Here is a 17,436-nt window from a genome sequence, read left to right on the forward strand (position 1 = left end):
GAACAGTGCTGGGAGGAATGACAGGAAGATGGGAAAGTGGTCATTACCACATAAGTCATTGTGGGCTCTCCAGTGGACAGATGGGAGAAGTCCTGGCCTGCAGAGGGATAAATCAATGGCTGAGTAAATGCCATGAGCCACACTGAAATGTGTGTGTGTGGGGGGGGGGGGGGGGGGCAGTATTCAAGAGGCAGAGGTCTAGTTGGGACAGGGAAGTTTCGACATCTCTGCCTCAGCCAGTAAACACGGTGCCACCCCACAAGGGGTTATGGGCGTTAAAATATCCCAAAAGTAGGAAAGGTTTAGGGAGTTCATGAATCAGTGCAGCCAATGTGTTCAGGGGTTCTGCATAATCTGAAGGAAGACATATGTTGCAGACATTTCCTGTGTCGTCCTTATCCTGACAGCCACAGCATCAAGAGGGGTTTGAAGGGGTAGAAGTTCACTGCATATTGAGTTCAGGACATAGACACAAACTCCACCTGACACTCTAATAGTCACTACGGTTCTTGTAATATACCCTATACCAATGGAGGGCAAGGGTCCACATTTCTGGGTACCAGGTTTTCTGCAGGGCAATGCAGAAAGCAGGTGTAAAGCTTAATAGTTGCTGTAGCTCAGCCAGGTGGTGGAAAAAACCACAGCAATTCCACTGGAGGATGACATTATCATGAGGCTCAGAAGGCACAAAGCATGCAAGGAGGCAGGTTGTGCCTCAGGGTCACTTGCTGCCACCGATTGTGCATGTGTAGCCATTCCTATGGTGGATGGATCAGTGAGATCCAGGTCCACAGGGGACGCTAAGACCTCCACCGCATCCTCAGATGCAGAATTGGTAGGGACTAGTGGTGTTGGGGCCACTGGAGGATCCTTTTTCTTAGCAGACTTCTTTGTTTGCTTGCCCTCTCGCTTCTCTTTAGGGGCTTGCTGGGAGGACTTCTCCGAAGTAGCTTCAGGCACGGAGGAAGACTGTGAAGCTCTTCGTCCACCAGGTTTTGGTTCCTTTAGCCACTGGTGAGTGTCCACTGTGGCATTAGTGGAGACCTTGGGAGAGAGGGTCCCAATGGACCCTTTCTGCATGAGAGGAGCCAGAGGGGGCTGTTGCTTCTCCGACTGGGGGGGGGGGGAGGGGGGGGGCCGATGTCTCTTGTTTTTGAGGGGATTTTGCTCCAGGAGCAGGTACTTTGGGAGCAATGGAAGGAGATTTTCCCCCTACCACCAAGAGGGAAGATGTATTATGGAGGCCCCGAGGGACCACTGTTCGTGGTACAGAGTGTGGTATGACTGGTACTTATTATGGCGATGGTAATGTAGCAGCAGCGTATGTGGATGTCAACCAAACGGGGTGTAATCGTACAAATTTACGTTTAGCCTCTTTACTCGAATCTAAGCCGCACTTTTTTTCCGGTTTTTGTAATCCAAAAAACCGCCTGCGGCTTAGAATCGAGTGCAAAGCAAGCGGGAGTTCTGAAAAATGTTGGCAGGTGCCGCCACAACGAACTTCTGCTGTCGAATATATGTAGCGGTACACAGGCATGGTTTGTAGGCACAAAAATAAATACTGGCGCCAAAACCTCTGCGTCAGTAAAAAAAAAAAAAAAAAAAAAAAAAAAAAAAAAAAAAAAAAAAAAAAAGAGGTGGAATACGAGCTTTTTTTCTCCGCCCCGAGTTTCGACCACTGCATTTTCATATATTATCCAACGAAGTAAATACAAACTCCGTATTGTTCATCTTCGAATGTAGCAGAATTTCAATGTACTACGAAAATGCGACTGGCAAGACTGTTTGGGATGTTTGTCAATATGGCCAACTCTACGTTCTGAATTTTTTCCTACCTGTGAGAAGAGATGGTTGCTAATAGGAACTTTTATGAATTGTGAATCACATGCAGTATTCTCTTCACCATAAGAATAATACAAATATAAACATTTTGCCATGTATTCTTTTGTGTTTGCTGCTATCTCATTTAAATCTTGCCTGCCTAATAAACTACGAAACTAGAGTGAGACAACAGCAAACGCGGAAGAATATATGTATCGTGTCTTGTTTATATTCGTATTAAGTGATACAGTCAGAAATGAAGCACGGCAACTGACTAGATTTTCAAATCTATGATGACTCTAATTTCTGTGCAGAATTTGATGTACTAAAGTAGCGGCCGCAAAGATTTTCAAACTGAGAAAAATTTTCGCTAAACTCTCGTTCAGAACATGTCCTATCATACGCAGTCTATTATTTGGTTCTTGTTGATCATTATCAAAGAAACAGCAGTGTAAGTAACAACAAATAGCAGTCTCTTGCCATTGTTTCGCTAATGAGACGATTCCTCTCTCTCTCTCTCTCTCTCTCTCTCTCTCTCTCTCTCTCTCTTTTTTTTTTTTTTTTTTTTTAGTGGCAGTAGCGCGCACAAAAGCAAGCCATGCCGCAAGCGGCGACAGTCCGTAAACACGCACTATCAGAATGCGACAAACAATGCATGACACAGTACAGTAATGTATTTTCAGCTTAGAGTGACGTAAACACCTATAACAAAGAAAACGGCACTTATCAGATCGAAGCAAAATAAGCAATAGATTCAAACCAGACGAAGCACGTGAAAAAGGAAGAGTACCCGTATAAATACGGACGGAGCGCCTGACGCATAGCAATGGCTACCTGGTAAAGCTTAACTGCTAAGCTTACGACTCGAACCAAACTACTGTAGCTGTATCGTCATTCATTCGACCTAAATTGTGTCTCATATTACAATGGACCAACTTTGTTTCGATTTGGAGGTGCGCCCTAAACCTCTTCTCTCCCCTTGAATTTCGAGTCTCAAATTTCAGGAGCGGCTTAGATTCGGGAAATTTTTTTTCCTTGATTTCGAGTCTCATTTTTCAGGTGCAGCTGAGATTCGAATGCGGCTTATATTCGAGTAAATACGGTAACTGGTCCAAGGTCTTTTACCCCATGATTTTCTGCCCCTTTTGCAGTACTGTGCAGCATGGCGAGCAGGGAGGTGATGCTCTCTGCAGTTGATACAAGTGGGAGGAGGCGCACAGGGAGTATCTGGATGCAGTGGACATCAGCAGTATCAACATGTGGCGCTGAAAGTGCAGCGGGAAGATATGTGGCCGAATTTCCAGCACTTAAAGCACCGCATAGGGGGAGGGACGTATGGTTTAACGTCACAGCGGTAAACCATCACCTTGACCTTTTCAGGCAATGTATCACCCTCAAAGGCCAAGATGAAGGGACCAGTAGAAAACCTGTTGTCTTTGGGTCCCCTGTAAACGCGCCAAATGAACTGAACATCCCGCCATTCTGTATTGGCACAGAGCTCGCCGTAAAACTGCAAGAGGAGGTCGCGATGGAAAATAATCCCCTGGACCATGTTGAGGCTTTTATGGGGAGTGACAGAAACAGGATTATCATCCAGTCGGTCACAAGCGAGTAATGCCCGGTATTGGGCTGGGGATGCTGTCTGTATCAAGACTGCCCCGCTTATCAAACAGCACTGTCACTACCCCAAACTTATCATCAAGATGTTCAACAAAAAGTTGAGGCTTCATAAGTAGAAAGGAGTCCCCGTCCATTTTGCTACAGACTAAATACCGAGGCGAATAGGGCTCATCTTTCTGTAGCCTTATGTTCCTCCCATGGTGTAGCAAGGGAAGGAAACAATTTAGGATCATATCTGTTAGCATTGTACTCTATCTTGCCCTTCTTAGAGACTGCTGGTGCCATACCGTCACCAGCAAGAGATGACTTAGTCCGCTTCATTGCGGGTCATCTGCCCTGATGCCACCCACTCTGATCAGGGGCTCTCCCCACAGGCACCACCCAGCCACAGCAAAGGCCATCTGGCACGATGGCTGTTGCCGGGAGTCCTGATGCTCCAGGAAGACAGGCATCTACTCCTTGGCATATGTGGGGAGTTTACAGCTCAGGCATCAATCAGCAGTGTGATCCCTGTGTTGTCAGGGAGCTACCACCAAATGGATACATGACACCCCTACCACAACGGACTGGCTACTGTGCTGGATACTTTGATACTGGGCACAGAGAAATCCAATATTGTCATGGGAGCAAAAGAGGACAGGAGACAACAGAAGATGACATACCCCGGAAAGTGTCCTCGCCCAAATAGTTGAATTGCAGGTGGAGATGCAAAGCCATGACAAGAGGTCCAGGAGATCGAATCTAAGGGTACTATGGATAACTCATGTACCACATAAGGCATCCTTCCTCATATGGCCCGGACTTCTGTAGAATTTGGAAAGTGGCAGGTCAAACCATAAAATGAGACCCAAACTTATAGGGCCAAAAAGTGTGAGACTCCTTTTAGTCACCTCTCATGACAGGCCACAAACAATGTTGACGCATCAGAAAAACCTATTGCTTTTATGCCAAGTCACTGAATGTCGTATAACAGAGATATTCACAAGTACAAAAAGAAGCACTGGCAATTGTGATGGCACTAAAAGAGTTTCATGTTTATCTTTATGGAAATGCCTTTCAGCTCACCACTGACCACAAGCCGCTGGTTGCACTGTTTGATTCAGCTGCCAAGATTCCGAACCAAACTTCTCCCCATCTCCAGAGATGCACATTATTCTTATCTCTTATCCCAATATCAGTAAGTAACGCACTTTAGGAATAGCTCCATGCAAATCAGTGCTGATGTTTCATGTTGATTGCCCATTTGTCCTCACACTGATTTCGATCAGGATAAGCTCGTGGGTTTTTAACTAGACGACGACTTGCAGGTGACTTTAGATAATTTTACACTCACCAGCGAATTAATTGCTAAGGACACAGGAGCAAACCCCATTTTTCGGGTAGTACAAAAGTACATCTTACGAGGCTGGCCGGAGCAGAGGAAATGAACAACTGCGTCATTATTTCTCTTTAAGACACGGTCTGTGGTTAGTGAATGGAGAATTACTCTTGAATACTGAGTAATGTCAACCCTGAGTCATAACCCCACCAACACTTCGCCAGTGCATGCTGGAATTGCTCCATGAAGGACATTCAGAAGTTGAAAGAACGAAAGCCTTAGACTGCTGTTTTGCCTACTGGCTGGGGATTAGTAAGGACATCGAGAGTATAATACAAACATGCTGCAACTGTGCAGCACATCAAGCAGCTCTGCACCAGACATTCGCCACTTGGCTGACAGCCACGTCACCATGGGAACGAGTCCACTTAGTCCTAGCAGGGCCATTTCTTGACGCAATTTGGCTCGTCATTATCGATACATGTTCTCTCTTCCCTTACACTGTCAACTGTCAGCCTGCCACCTCAGAACAAGTGATCACTGTCCTTTCCAAAGTTTTTTGATTGAGAACCTCCCTCACACTCCAGTTTCCGACAATGGGCACCAGTTCCAGTGTCAAGCCTTTGAGTATTTCTTTACTCATAATGGATCCGACATATTCGGTCTCCCCCTTCCAGGCCCAACCGAATGGGGAGGCAGAGAGTGGTATGCACTTTTTAACCCATATGAAAAAATATGTCGAATAATAGTACCTGGTGATGTGCTACTTCTGTTCTTGAGTTGGTACAGGCTCATGCCGATGGGCAAGAAAAGTACAGTTGAAATCCTTCACGAACGCCAACCCTGAACCATTTTTAATCTGCTAGTGTCACGGCCCGACCACTTGCTGGCACTGCCATCTAGCAGGTACCAGCCAGGCACACCAGTGGTGTGCACGGGTGTTTGGATGATAGGTACCCTGGTCCCCAACCACCATCATTTGTCTGTGAGAGCAGGGGGTCTTCACCACACGGTTGGGGGACCAAGAGGTTAGCCACCGCTCCACTGAGCTTCGCATTTGCTGTGGTGACATCCTTCAACGGACGCACCAATCCCACTTCCAGTTCCACAACTAGTGACCGGCTTCCCTTAAGCCTCAAGCCCGTCCACCCTGCCTCCAAATATGGCATCCTATCACTACCAACAACACCATGTCTCCTCTGGACTTACATTGTCCTTCATTTTCATCCCCATCTAGTGCCCCTGCAGAACCTACTGTCACCTTTCACTGACTCAGCAGCCGTCTCACGTAAGCCAGTCTGCTCCTGAGCCATGTCAGGAACCAAACTTGCTGGGGATCCCGGACGTGGAGATGACTCCGTGACAGTTCAGCGACCCTATCCCTGTGCCCAGAGCTGTGCCTCCTAAGAGCTAACAGCAATCCCACACCGAACACTCTTACCCAAGCCTGCTGGCAGCAATTGCGGGACACGGACAACCCGGCACTGGGAGAAGACCCCAGGTCGCCAGAGCAAATAGATGTTGCCCACATCTGGACCATCCCATAGCACTTTGATGGTCACTGAGACCCATGCTGCCACCTCGGTGACGAACACTTCGCGTTCTAGCCGGATATGAGAAGCGGAACAGTCTAAGCGGTGACAGCACCATGTCTGGTTACTTCTACCTTAGCAAATCAGCCAAAGAGATTGGGATTACTATTATTATTGACAACAGTAACAACAACAACCAACTTTAGCCATAGCATGGTGGGAAGACTCGTCGACTGGCCAGACAGGCTGACTTAGATATGGCCAATAGTGTGTGAGCCATCACAAGCTGGAAGCGATTCGTGCCTTAGGCCACCACCAGGCTCACTCTACGAGCTGCCTTATTTAAATGAACATTCAGCCTGCCATAGCCAGTTCATCCCACTTCACTGTGTTACACTGCCTATCAATGCCAACGATTGAGAGTTACGATTGCACTCCAAATTCTGGACTAGCGTTCTAGTACATTGTATCATTCACTGTCTATGCTGGGTCAGATTATTTGGACATTGTTCATCAGAACAGACTTTGGCTTGCAAATTGGATGAGTAATCAACATACGTCAGTAATTGATTCTGTGTTCTTTCAGTCATTGTACCTGAAGCTACATATGAAAAACAGAGTGTAAAATACAGAAGAATTACTGTTAAGCTGTTTATGTCATTTACTAGCTTTGACACACTGGAGCTCTCTTCCAGCATCCACACACTGCAACGAGGAGAAGTGCGATGGTACAGTTCCATGGTACTGCATAGCAGGACAACGAAAGGAATTAAAAATAGTGAACAGCAATTAAAAATGAGATAAAATTGACACATACACATCAAGATGACAGATTGTAGGTGGAGTAAAATTCAAAAGCAACCACATAGCACCCCAGTACAAACAAGTCCCATTACTGATCCTTGAGGTACATCAACAATATTATATTACATTATAATCTGATAACTGTCCAGAAATAGTTTTATGATTGGCATTGGTGTGCATGTAATTGCTGCTTGCTTATGATTGCTCAGAAAGCACCTGATCCAATTGTTGAACAAACACTGAACACCATATGTTTCCAGCTTTGACAGCAGAATCTTATGGGCCACGAAGTCATAAGCTTTCAACACATCAATAAATACTCCCATTGATTCCTGTTCTTTATTTTTCCAGGTTTAGTACGCAATTTAATAACTCATAAATGGCAGTTCTAGTTGATCTCTTATTTCTGAATCCATGTTGTTCATTGCATAGGATTTTATTTTGTTTACTTTCACATTTTATTTACTTTTTCCGATATTTTTTAAATTCTGTGAAAATTGTGACGGACCTTCTCACCTTCTTTTATGCATTGCAATTATCTTACATGCTTTGAATACACCAGGGAAAGTGTCGGCTTGAAGTGAGTGATCACATCTGCATATAAGGTTTTCAACAAAGTTTAGAACACTTTCATTAAAATTGTTGCAGGGACACCATCAATGTCTGCAGAATGGAGATTTTTAAGCCATTTTATTGCTTTTGGATTTGGTATTCTTATTTCTGTTTGATATTATGGTATTATCTGCAACACCTCTGAAAATGTTAAATGTGTTGGCTACTTCGAAAAGGTTTGTTACACTTTTATTTTCTTGTGATAGGGTTATATTTTTACACGAAGCTCTGTATTTACAAGTTTCACTTTTTTAAAACACTTCACATAGTCTTATTATGAAAAGGATAGAGTGCTACTCACTGTAAAATGACACACTGAGTGACATACAGTGAAACGCTCTCTCTCTCTCTTTCACACACACACACACACACACACACACACACACACACACACACACACACACACACACAGCAGCAGCAGCAGCAGCAGCAATCAGGAGTGGGCCGGGAAGGGGGAGGGATAACAGGGTGCTGGCAGGGGGGAGAGAAGTGAGAGCTGCCTGGCAGAGCTTGTAGGGACTAGACGGTGGCATGACAAGGCTACCTTGAGCAATGGAGCAAGTGTTGGAAAATTGGTGGTGAGGGGGCAGTAGAAAGTGGAAAGGAGAAGAGCAAAGAAAGGGAAAGATCGGTGGGCGTGTTGGTAGAGAGCGGCACACAATGAGGGTGAGGTGATGTTAATTGGGAGGAGGCTTTGGGACAGGAGGGGCAGAAACCATTCGGTGGTTGTTGCCGGACAGGTTACCATAGGTTGACGCTGAGATGATTTCAGGAGTGGAGAATGTGTTGTACGGATAACTACCATCTTCACAGTTCAGAAAAGCCAGTGGTGAAGGCAAGGATCCATATGGCCTGAATCATGAAGCAACCATTGAGAACAAGTATGTTATATTGAGCTGCAAGCTGTGCCACAGTGTGGTCCACTTTGCTCTTGGCCACAGTTTGGCAGTGCCCATTCATCTTGGTGGACAGCTGGTTGGAAGTCATACCAATACATACAGTCCAGTCACATTAATGCGACTACAGCCTATGTTCAATGGCAATGTGCAATAACTACTCTCAGCCAGCTTGTGCCAGCACTAGCAGTGGAGGGTATATAAAGCGTTTCAGTGTCACAGAATACAGCGTGGTCATCGTCGTAATGCAAAAACAGAGCAATTTATCTGACATCCTAAAGGGCATGATCATTCGCTTTTGGGCCGGAAGTGGAAGCATTTCTGAAATGGCTAAAATTATAAACAACTTTAATGCCAACATGGTAAAGTATACCATGCATGGTAAAACTGCACAATCCAAAATCGAACTGAAGCAACTGCGGTGCTCCATAGGCCACAGATGACAGGTGAACAATGGCTGCAGAGATGTGTAGAGGCAAATAGACATGCAACTGTTGAGCAAATGACTGCACAGGAATCAAGGGGCTACCAACAATACCTCCTCAATGAACATTCTGTAAACATTGCTGCATATGGGTCTCCACAGTGTGTGCCTGGCTCGTGCACCCATGCTGACTGCTGTTTACTAGTCACAAAGGCTAGAATTTGCACACCAATACCATAACTGGACGTTCACAGTGTGCTGACTGGTGCTATTTCAGATGAATCACATTTTATGCTCCATCAGACAGATGGTTGGTTATACCAACATCCATCATATCCACAGTCTTGCCACTACCGAATGCTACCTCTCCTGATGTCGTATTGGCTAAGGTTCAATGTCCTTCAGTGATGACATCCGAATGGTTCCGCGATCAAGAGCAGCTTTTTCCCCGCAGTTATACTGGCAAGTGCATTTATCTGTATTTCATTCTGTGGTCATGGTTATTGTATAGGCATCACATTTGACAACTGGCTTTTTAAGGGCAAAATAGTAAACACTGGAGGTTACATAGCACTAAAAACTCTTTTGTCTTCACCACAGGGGAAGTATCAGCTAATTTTCAACTCGTGGATTTTCCTTTCAATTTTATAAGCTCCACACTTCCTGCACTATGGTGGATGACCCCCAGAGCAGCATATACATTTCAGAGAAAGTGTACAAGGATCACCTGATTTGTGAGCTGAGCCTCCACAATTTTCACATGTAGCCCTCATGTTAAATGCTGTGGTGGTATGACCAAATCTTGGGTATTTAAAGCTTAGCAGTGGGCTGGGAACAAACACACGAACCGTATGATGGATATAGCCTGCAAGAATATGTTCAGGTAGTTCAGGAGTGTTAAAGATTAAAATAAAGGTAGCAGTTTTTTCTCGTGTGCTGTTGACAGTTCCCATATAGTTATGCACTTCCATGACTGACATGTCTTTCCATTCTTCACGTATTTCCTCACGGTCCATTTCCATTATATCAGAGTAGGTAAATATGCCTTTACAAAAGTTAAGAGTGTTATGCAATTCAGGCACAACAGGATAGTCACCTAAGATCTTCCATCCTCGAAGTTTAGATATTTGATGGGGCATGACAGTTTCAACTAAAACTGTTGCATCACTTTTTAAGAATCCAGAAATAACCTCCAACCCACTGCGAATAGAAAGCGAAGATATTTTCAAAGGTTCCCTCTGCTCTCTTGATTACAATGAAAGTGTTACAGTAGACAAGTGCTCTGTTACTGCAGTTCTGACAGCACCCCCATCCCATCAGGAGTATATTCAAGTTGAGGTCATTCCACTGGAATCCCATGATCTGCTAGGGAAATTAATGTCAACCCCCAAACAAAAGTCACAATTGCCTGAACAAGTCTTAGATAACGGGAGGGATGGGGGAGAGTATTAGGCACACCAGAAGTTACTTCCTAGAGACTATTTTACCTCAACAACCATACATCCCACCAGCATATAAAACACAGTCAGCTGGTAAAGCCAAGGCCCATGTTCCCTGAAATACAAAACATAACTCCACCATCCCCTATGATGGTCCCAAAAGTATACTCGGAGTCTATGATATCATCAGCACAGCCCTCAGTGTCACTGGAGTACACAAACCCTCCCACCTGGCAATCAAGGTGTCTAGGACAACAAGTTAGGGAAGAAATTATTAAAAGTACATGTCAAGTAAGAAACTTAAATAACATCGGCTTGTTTTACCCAAACCCTACTTTTGTACAGGATTTCTAAGAGTTTTCAGTGAACTTCGGCCATTTATAACATCAGTATTGGTATTCAACACAAGTATATGTTTAAAACCTATTTAACAATGCTGTACGCATGTACCCACATCAAAAAGCAATTTTTTTGGAAAGAATGAGATTTTGTCATTTGAGAATGAAAGTGACTAAATTCATTAACATAGTGCTTCAAAACTTAATGGTATTGGCCTATGTTTGCCATCACCAGAATCATAAAATAAAGTGGCAAATGGTGGTGATAATGACAAATAACACTATGTCAAAGCCGAGTATGGCAAAGGAGCATGTGTCACCACAATCATCCTTTTGCTGCTTTATCTTACAGTTCTTACGATGATTAGTGTAGTCAGACACCAATCAACATCTTATGGTTGTGTAAAAAGAAAATAAAGTGTTAGCAATTATTTAAGAACAATTTTCTGACTACTTACTGATTTCACTACTTCATGGGTCGGCGTTCCAACTACTCTTGGTATCAATATGCTATCAAGCACTTCCTCAAAATTTGTAGTATTTGACAGTTTGGAAATAGTGATAATTTCATCATTGCTCAGTGATGAAGGTTGGTATCCCTGCTTTAAACAATAAAAACACAACTCATTAGCATATTTGTTAAATAACTACACAGGTTTCCAGAATGAGATTTTCACTCTGCAGCGGAGTGTGCGCTGATATGAAACTTCCTGGCAGATTAAAACTGTGTGCCTGACCGAGACTCGAACTCGGGACCTTTGCCTTTCGCGGGCAAGTGCTCTACCATCTGAGCTACCGAAGCACGACTCACGCCCGGTCCTCACAGCTTTACTTCTGCCAGTATCTCGTCTCCTACCTTCCAAACTTTACAGAAGCTCGCAGGAGAGCTTCTGTAAAGTTTGGAAGGTAGGAGACGAGATACTGGCACAAGTAAAGGTGTGAGGACCGGGCGTTTGTCGTGCTTCGGTAGCTCAGATGGTAGAGCACTTGCCCGCGAAAGGCAAAGGTCCCGAGTTCGAGTCTCGGTCGGGCACACAGTTTTAATCTGCCAGAAAGTTTCAACTACACAGGTGATTCAAATGAAAATCTTAAAACTGCAATAAAATTTCTAAAAGTAAATTTGTAAGCTGCCAAGAGTTACCCTTGTATTGCAACAAATTACAAACAGTTGGCAGCCTATTGCTGCATCACAAAAAAGAAGGTTGTGTCTGTCCAAAAATTTCAGTCAATTGACTATTTGTTTGACAGATAGCTAAAGAATTACCAGCAATCAACCAATCAAAAACGCAAACTACATTTGAAAGATGTAACAGAGTGCAAATAAATCAAATCAAAGGAAATAAACATGTTAACATAGGAGGAAAGATAGTAAATAGGGAACAAAGTGAAGTAACTCTTAAAAAATGTGGAAAGGTTATCAGATTAGAATGCAAAATGTAAACATGGGGAAGAAAGCAACCTACAACAAAAGATTAAAGAAGAGTGAAGAAACTACAAGTATCATATGTTTAGAAAATGTATTAGGCAGCAGGTTTCAGTTTCTGGTGCATTGTGTTTTGTATGCAATATAATACTCATCGCTGATACACATGTTTTTGCAGATGAGATAAATGAAGTGGTAGATTTTTGCTTTACGAGCCTTTTTTGGTTCACCACTGCACCGCCCTCAGTGATTTTAACTTTCCTTCTACTCACTCACATGAGTCCATCTCTACAGTTCTGCAAGAAATTGGCTGATCAGTTAAAGCAAGTATATGAGTAGGAAGACTTGTGTCCAGAAATCCAAATTTTGTTTCGGGCCTTCTTTTATTGTGGTGTGTCTAAATTTATTATTGTTTCAATAAAAAAAGTTAAGATCAGTGGGTTTTCTGTTAAACACATAAGACACTAATTTGCAGGTTTCTAAGTTTAAATAGAGTATGCTAATTGCCTCTGACATGGATAAGATACACTTTTTTAATGGTAACTAGTTATTAACGTAATCTGCAAAAGCAGTTTATCACACTACATTACTGTGATAAAGTCCACTTATCATACACACTGTGTGTTCTGTAAATCCCATCACAAAGAGAACCTTGTGTCTTGTAATACCGCACATCCCTGATGACCCTCAATCACTGTGGTATCTTGGAAACACAATGTGAGTGAAAGAATTGGGGGCAAATGGGCAGCGAGTGGTGGATGGTGTGTGGGGAGGAGTTATTGTAACAAGGATTCCCCTGGTATTTTTTAGTTTGTTGGTGATCAACTGAGAGACGATACGGAAAGGAGCAGTAAAAATACTGACACGTATAAGCAACTGGGTGATGCAAGTACAAGGCCAACTGGAGGAAACAAGTGGACGATTGTAAAGACAGTGAAAAATGAAGGTAGTTTAATATTCCTTTAATGATGATGTCATAAGGCAGAGCAAAGCTTGGATCCGCACTCCACTCAAATGCGATTTCGCTTCCTTAAACATTGTGCCACCTCAATATGTGAAAATGTCACCACAGGAAGTTACAGAGGCAGGATCGAATGCAGAGAAAAGAAACAAGTCTGAATCATAAAAATGGTATGAATGAAAGAGCAGTAAATGAAACAGGAGCCAGTCAAATGAATTACCAGATTCAAGACAAAGTTTAGCACATATTTTCAACTGTCACAATGTATTTGTGAATTACATACAAGGTGGTTTGACAATAGGTAGCAGAAGAAAGACTGAAGGGAAAAAAAAACTAAAAATGTAAACAAGAGAATAAATACACTTAAAATGTCGAGAAAAAGGTAGCCATAAGAAAAATAAGAGTAGGGCCCTTGTGGAAATAGAAACAGGGAAAGCAAAAAACAGAGCAATGGCAAAACGGGGGAAAATTAATACTGATGGAAAAATCTGGAAATGAGATAACAGCCTTAGACTGCCATAGAGTACAATAATGGTAAACACCAAGCAGTTTACAAAAATTAATTACATCCTGAAAAAGAAAATCTATCTAAGATTTTTTTTTTTGGGGGGGGGGGGGTGCAAAGGAGGAGTAGAAGTCATGTAGGTAAAGCTCACTTTGTGACTACTAAAGACAATAGGCTACTTTCACTGTGACTAAAAGTAAGATTCTCTACTAGCAGTGTGATCAACCTGTACCCCTGAAGAAAGCATAACAACTGAAATGGCAAAAATAGCAGCAACTCCCAAACAAATTCTTGTGCACCTTACAACATTGTCCCTGTTTTTAGCCCTGCCTGGTTTCCTTCCATTTCTGGTAATCAGCAGTGGCTACGAGGATTGCAGTGGTAACTCCTCACATGTTGGTCACTAACTGACAGATGATAAAATAATGGAATTTGACTGCTGCCATGGCTATTTCTTAGAATTATGTGGCTTTGAAATTATTATTAATTTCTATCTATTTCTGCTCAACATGGGCCCTCCTCATTAACCCTTGAGATGCTGAGATACATGCTGCTCTGCTCTAGTATTAACTGCTAAATCTGCAACCATGAGTGAAACTCTTACTAAGGAATTTGGGACAAACAATAAACATGAGCTTGCCTCATGGTGCTTCATGCAGACTACACGTAAACAAGACGAGCCTGGCTCGTTGTATGTCATTCAAGACAAACAACAACAACAACAACAACAACACAAATCAGACTCTTGGTCTAACAGTTCTTGATATTCTCTAACTTCAGTTGCAAGTACTCCTTCATTGCATTCACATGTGTTCCTCATAACTCCCTAAAATAATTAACCAACCCATATACCTATCATGTGAATAAAAAGAACATCTAATAACGATGATAGTAGCAACAAAAATTTTGTTATTGTAGACAGTGGTTTGGTAGATCCTTCCGACAATGATAGTGGTGGTAGCAGTATTTTGTTTCTTGTTCAAAAATGCCCAAGAAAATAAACCACTGAAGATGACACCGATGATGAAGACAGTATCAATTATCTATCACTGAAGCATTAAATTTGGAAAGAAGAAAATAAAGCAAAAAATCTGGGAGTATAAACAGACAATTGGCATAAAGAGTATCAGTTTTATAGGAGTTAGGTGGAAGTACAAAAGGGTTATATATTTTTTGTATATAATGTTTGACAATATGTTTTGGATAATACTGTCATTGAAATGAATTGGTACGCAGAACAAACAAACTTCAATGAAAATTCAAGAAACAAAATTAATGAGACATGGATACTTGTCAGTTACAAAGAAGTTCAAATACACTTTAAATTATGCATAATACTGGCTCACGTAAAAATTAAATAACTAATAAATTCAGATGAGCTGGTCTACAAGACACAGAAACGCCAAACTTAAGGAAAACTACACCACTGAAAAAATATGTGTAAATCATAAGAATTTTACATTTGGCAAATAACAATGACTGACACAATGGATAAATTATGTAAGATCATACTTGCTGCAAACTATTTTAATAAAAAATTCAGAGAAGTATAAGTAATGGGCGAGAACATCGCATTCAATGAATTGTTAATGAAATTTAAGTAATGCAAGTGTAATAAACATTTTAATCCTTCGAAGGGGACAGGATTTGGGATAAAATTTTATAAACTGTGAGAATCAGCTTCAAACTATTGCTATAAATTTAAAATATACTCAGAAAATGATAAAACAGATCTTGTTTACAATGCATCTGAAACAGTTGTGATGGAGTTATCAAAGACAGTACTAAACAAAGGACACATTTTGTACATGGATAACTAGTATTCTTTGCCAAAACTGTTTGCAACTTCAGTTGAAGATGCACTGCATGTCGTTGAGACAGCAGATTTCAACAGAAAAAAATAAATAAAAATAATTATGGGAGATTTTGCTTGGCTAAAGCAAAATTTACAAAAGAGGGAATCCGTAATGAAAAGTTGCAACGGCATATTAGCACTGAAGTGCAAGGATAAACAGGATGCTCGTATTATTTCTACAAAGCATGGAAGTGTAGAAACAACTGAACACAACAGAAGTCAATGGTACCCCACTTTCCAACCATAATGTATTGATGATTACAACAGGAGAATGAACGATACTGACCGCAAAGATCAGAAATTAGCAGTTTCCCTGTTATGAGAAAAAACTTGAAAAGGTACCAAAAAATCTTTAATTACACATTTGGTATGGAATTTCATAATTAATATATTCTGTACAACAAAAACAGTATGAAAAAGAAACAGAATTACACCAAGTATGGACTTCAAACAGTAGAAGCACTATTACATATGATTAGTGAAACTGAACAGTTCAAATTTCTAGACATTCCGTTAGATAGTAAACTGTTGTGGAAAGACTTAATGCTGCTGCTTTTACTATTAGAACGGTATCTGAAGTAAGAGATCATTCAACACGAAAATTAGTCTACTTTGCTTATTTTCATTCACTTATGTCACATGGTATTATATTTTGGGGTAACTTTTCATCAGCTTACTCCCAAGAATAAGTAGCTTTCACTCAGTTAATACTCAGCATAAATCCAACCTGCATTTGGATCAGATTTCCTCAACTCTTGTCCAGAAAGGTGTGCAGTATACTGCTGCATCCATTTTCAATAAGCTACAAAAAGAATTCAAAAATCTTAGCAGTAATCCACATGTTTTCGAATCTAAATTGAAGAGTTTCTTCATGGGTCATTCCCTCTATTCTGTTGAGGAGTTCCTTGAAAATTTAAGCCAATTCTAATGTTATACTGTTGATTGTGTTTACTTAAACGTATGACTTGACTTTCTTTGGGTTCATAAACATTTTATTTTTATCTGTTATTACTTTTATGATGTAACTTCATGTACTGACATGTTCCATGACCTTAGAGATTTGGTCCTCAATTTGGTCCTACAAAACTTGACAAGTGTAAAAAAAAAATTAAACAAAAAAATTGACATTTCATGTCAAAAATTTATAAAAGATAAGGACCTTGTTGGCAGGAGATCTACCAATGAGACTACACGTGCGACAGTGGAGCCTCCTCCCAAAATATATAGATCCCACACCCTTGAAAACTCATCCAACAAGAGATTGAAAGAAGTAAAAAAGTATCAAATTGAGTTAAGTGTCATGAGGATGTAGAAACTGTCACTTTGTGTTACATGAGTGTCATTGGGCAATTGGGTGATAGTGTGTAGGTCAAGGGATTAAGACTGATGAGTGTACGTGATGTCTGAGTGGTTCTGGTTCTTCCGTTCCACAAAACAATAAGGCCATTCTTATTTGCAGTGGGTAACCTACACTGCAAGATTTTAGTCAATGTTCTTGACTTGTCTGTACTGTGTGTGGGTATAATCAATCATATCCAGACAGCTCTCATAACAGATCACTCAGACAGTGGCGCACTACATCCACAAACAGATACTGGAGTCTTAAAATAACCCAATCTGTCTGATGGGACACTAGCTATTGCCAAGTCCATTGAAATAGTCCAAGCTAAAGATTGTGCCACAAAATTTCCAAAAGATAATGTTCTCACCATACTGATGACAAATAAATGCTGGGTACTGACCAGCTCCCACCAAGAACATTACACATTACTATCTAGGTTAGGGATATGTTTTATTAATAAAATATATCACTAATCTAGAATTTACAGTCACAGACAGCCCTCGACTTAATTTTTATTAATACCATTTCCATCCAGCCATGATTGCT

General features: G+C 41.5%; 1 protein-coding gene across 2 annotated transcripts in view; it reads right to left on the bottom strand.

Annotated features, from left to right (window-relative positions):
- LOC126235700 (glutaminyl-peptide cyclotransferase-like) overlaps positions 1-17,436 on the bottom strand; it is a 93,849-nt gene that overhangs the window by 70,938 nt on the left and 5,475 nt on the right. The window contains exon 2 of one of the 2 annotated variants that reach the window (XM_049944455.1): positions 11,263-11,403. In XM_049944455.1, the coding sequence (XP_049800412.1) occupies positions 11,263-11,403 (141 nt within the window). Of the gene's footprint in view, positions 1-11,262; positions 11,407-17,436 lie in introns of both variants that reach the window. The other variant, XM_049944454.1, reaches the window with a different exon arrangement.

Source organism: Schistocerca nitens, chromosome 2 (assembly GCF_023898315.1).
Source record: "Schistocerca nitens isolate TAMUIC-IGC-003100 chromosome 2, iqSchNite1.1, whole genome shotgun sequence".
In the NCBI taxonomy this organism is placed as follows: Eukaryota; Metazoa; Arthropoda; class Insecta; order Orthoptera; family Acrididae; genus Schistocerca; species Schistocerca nitens.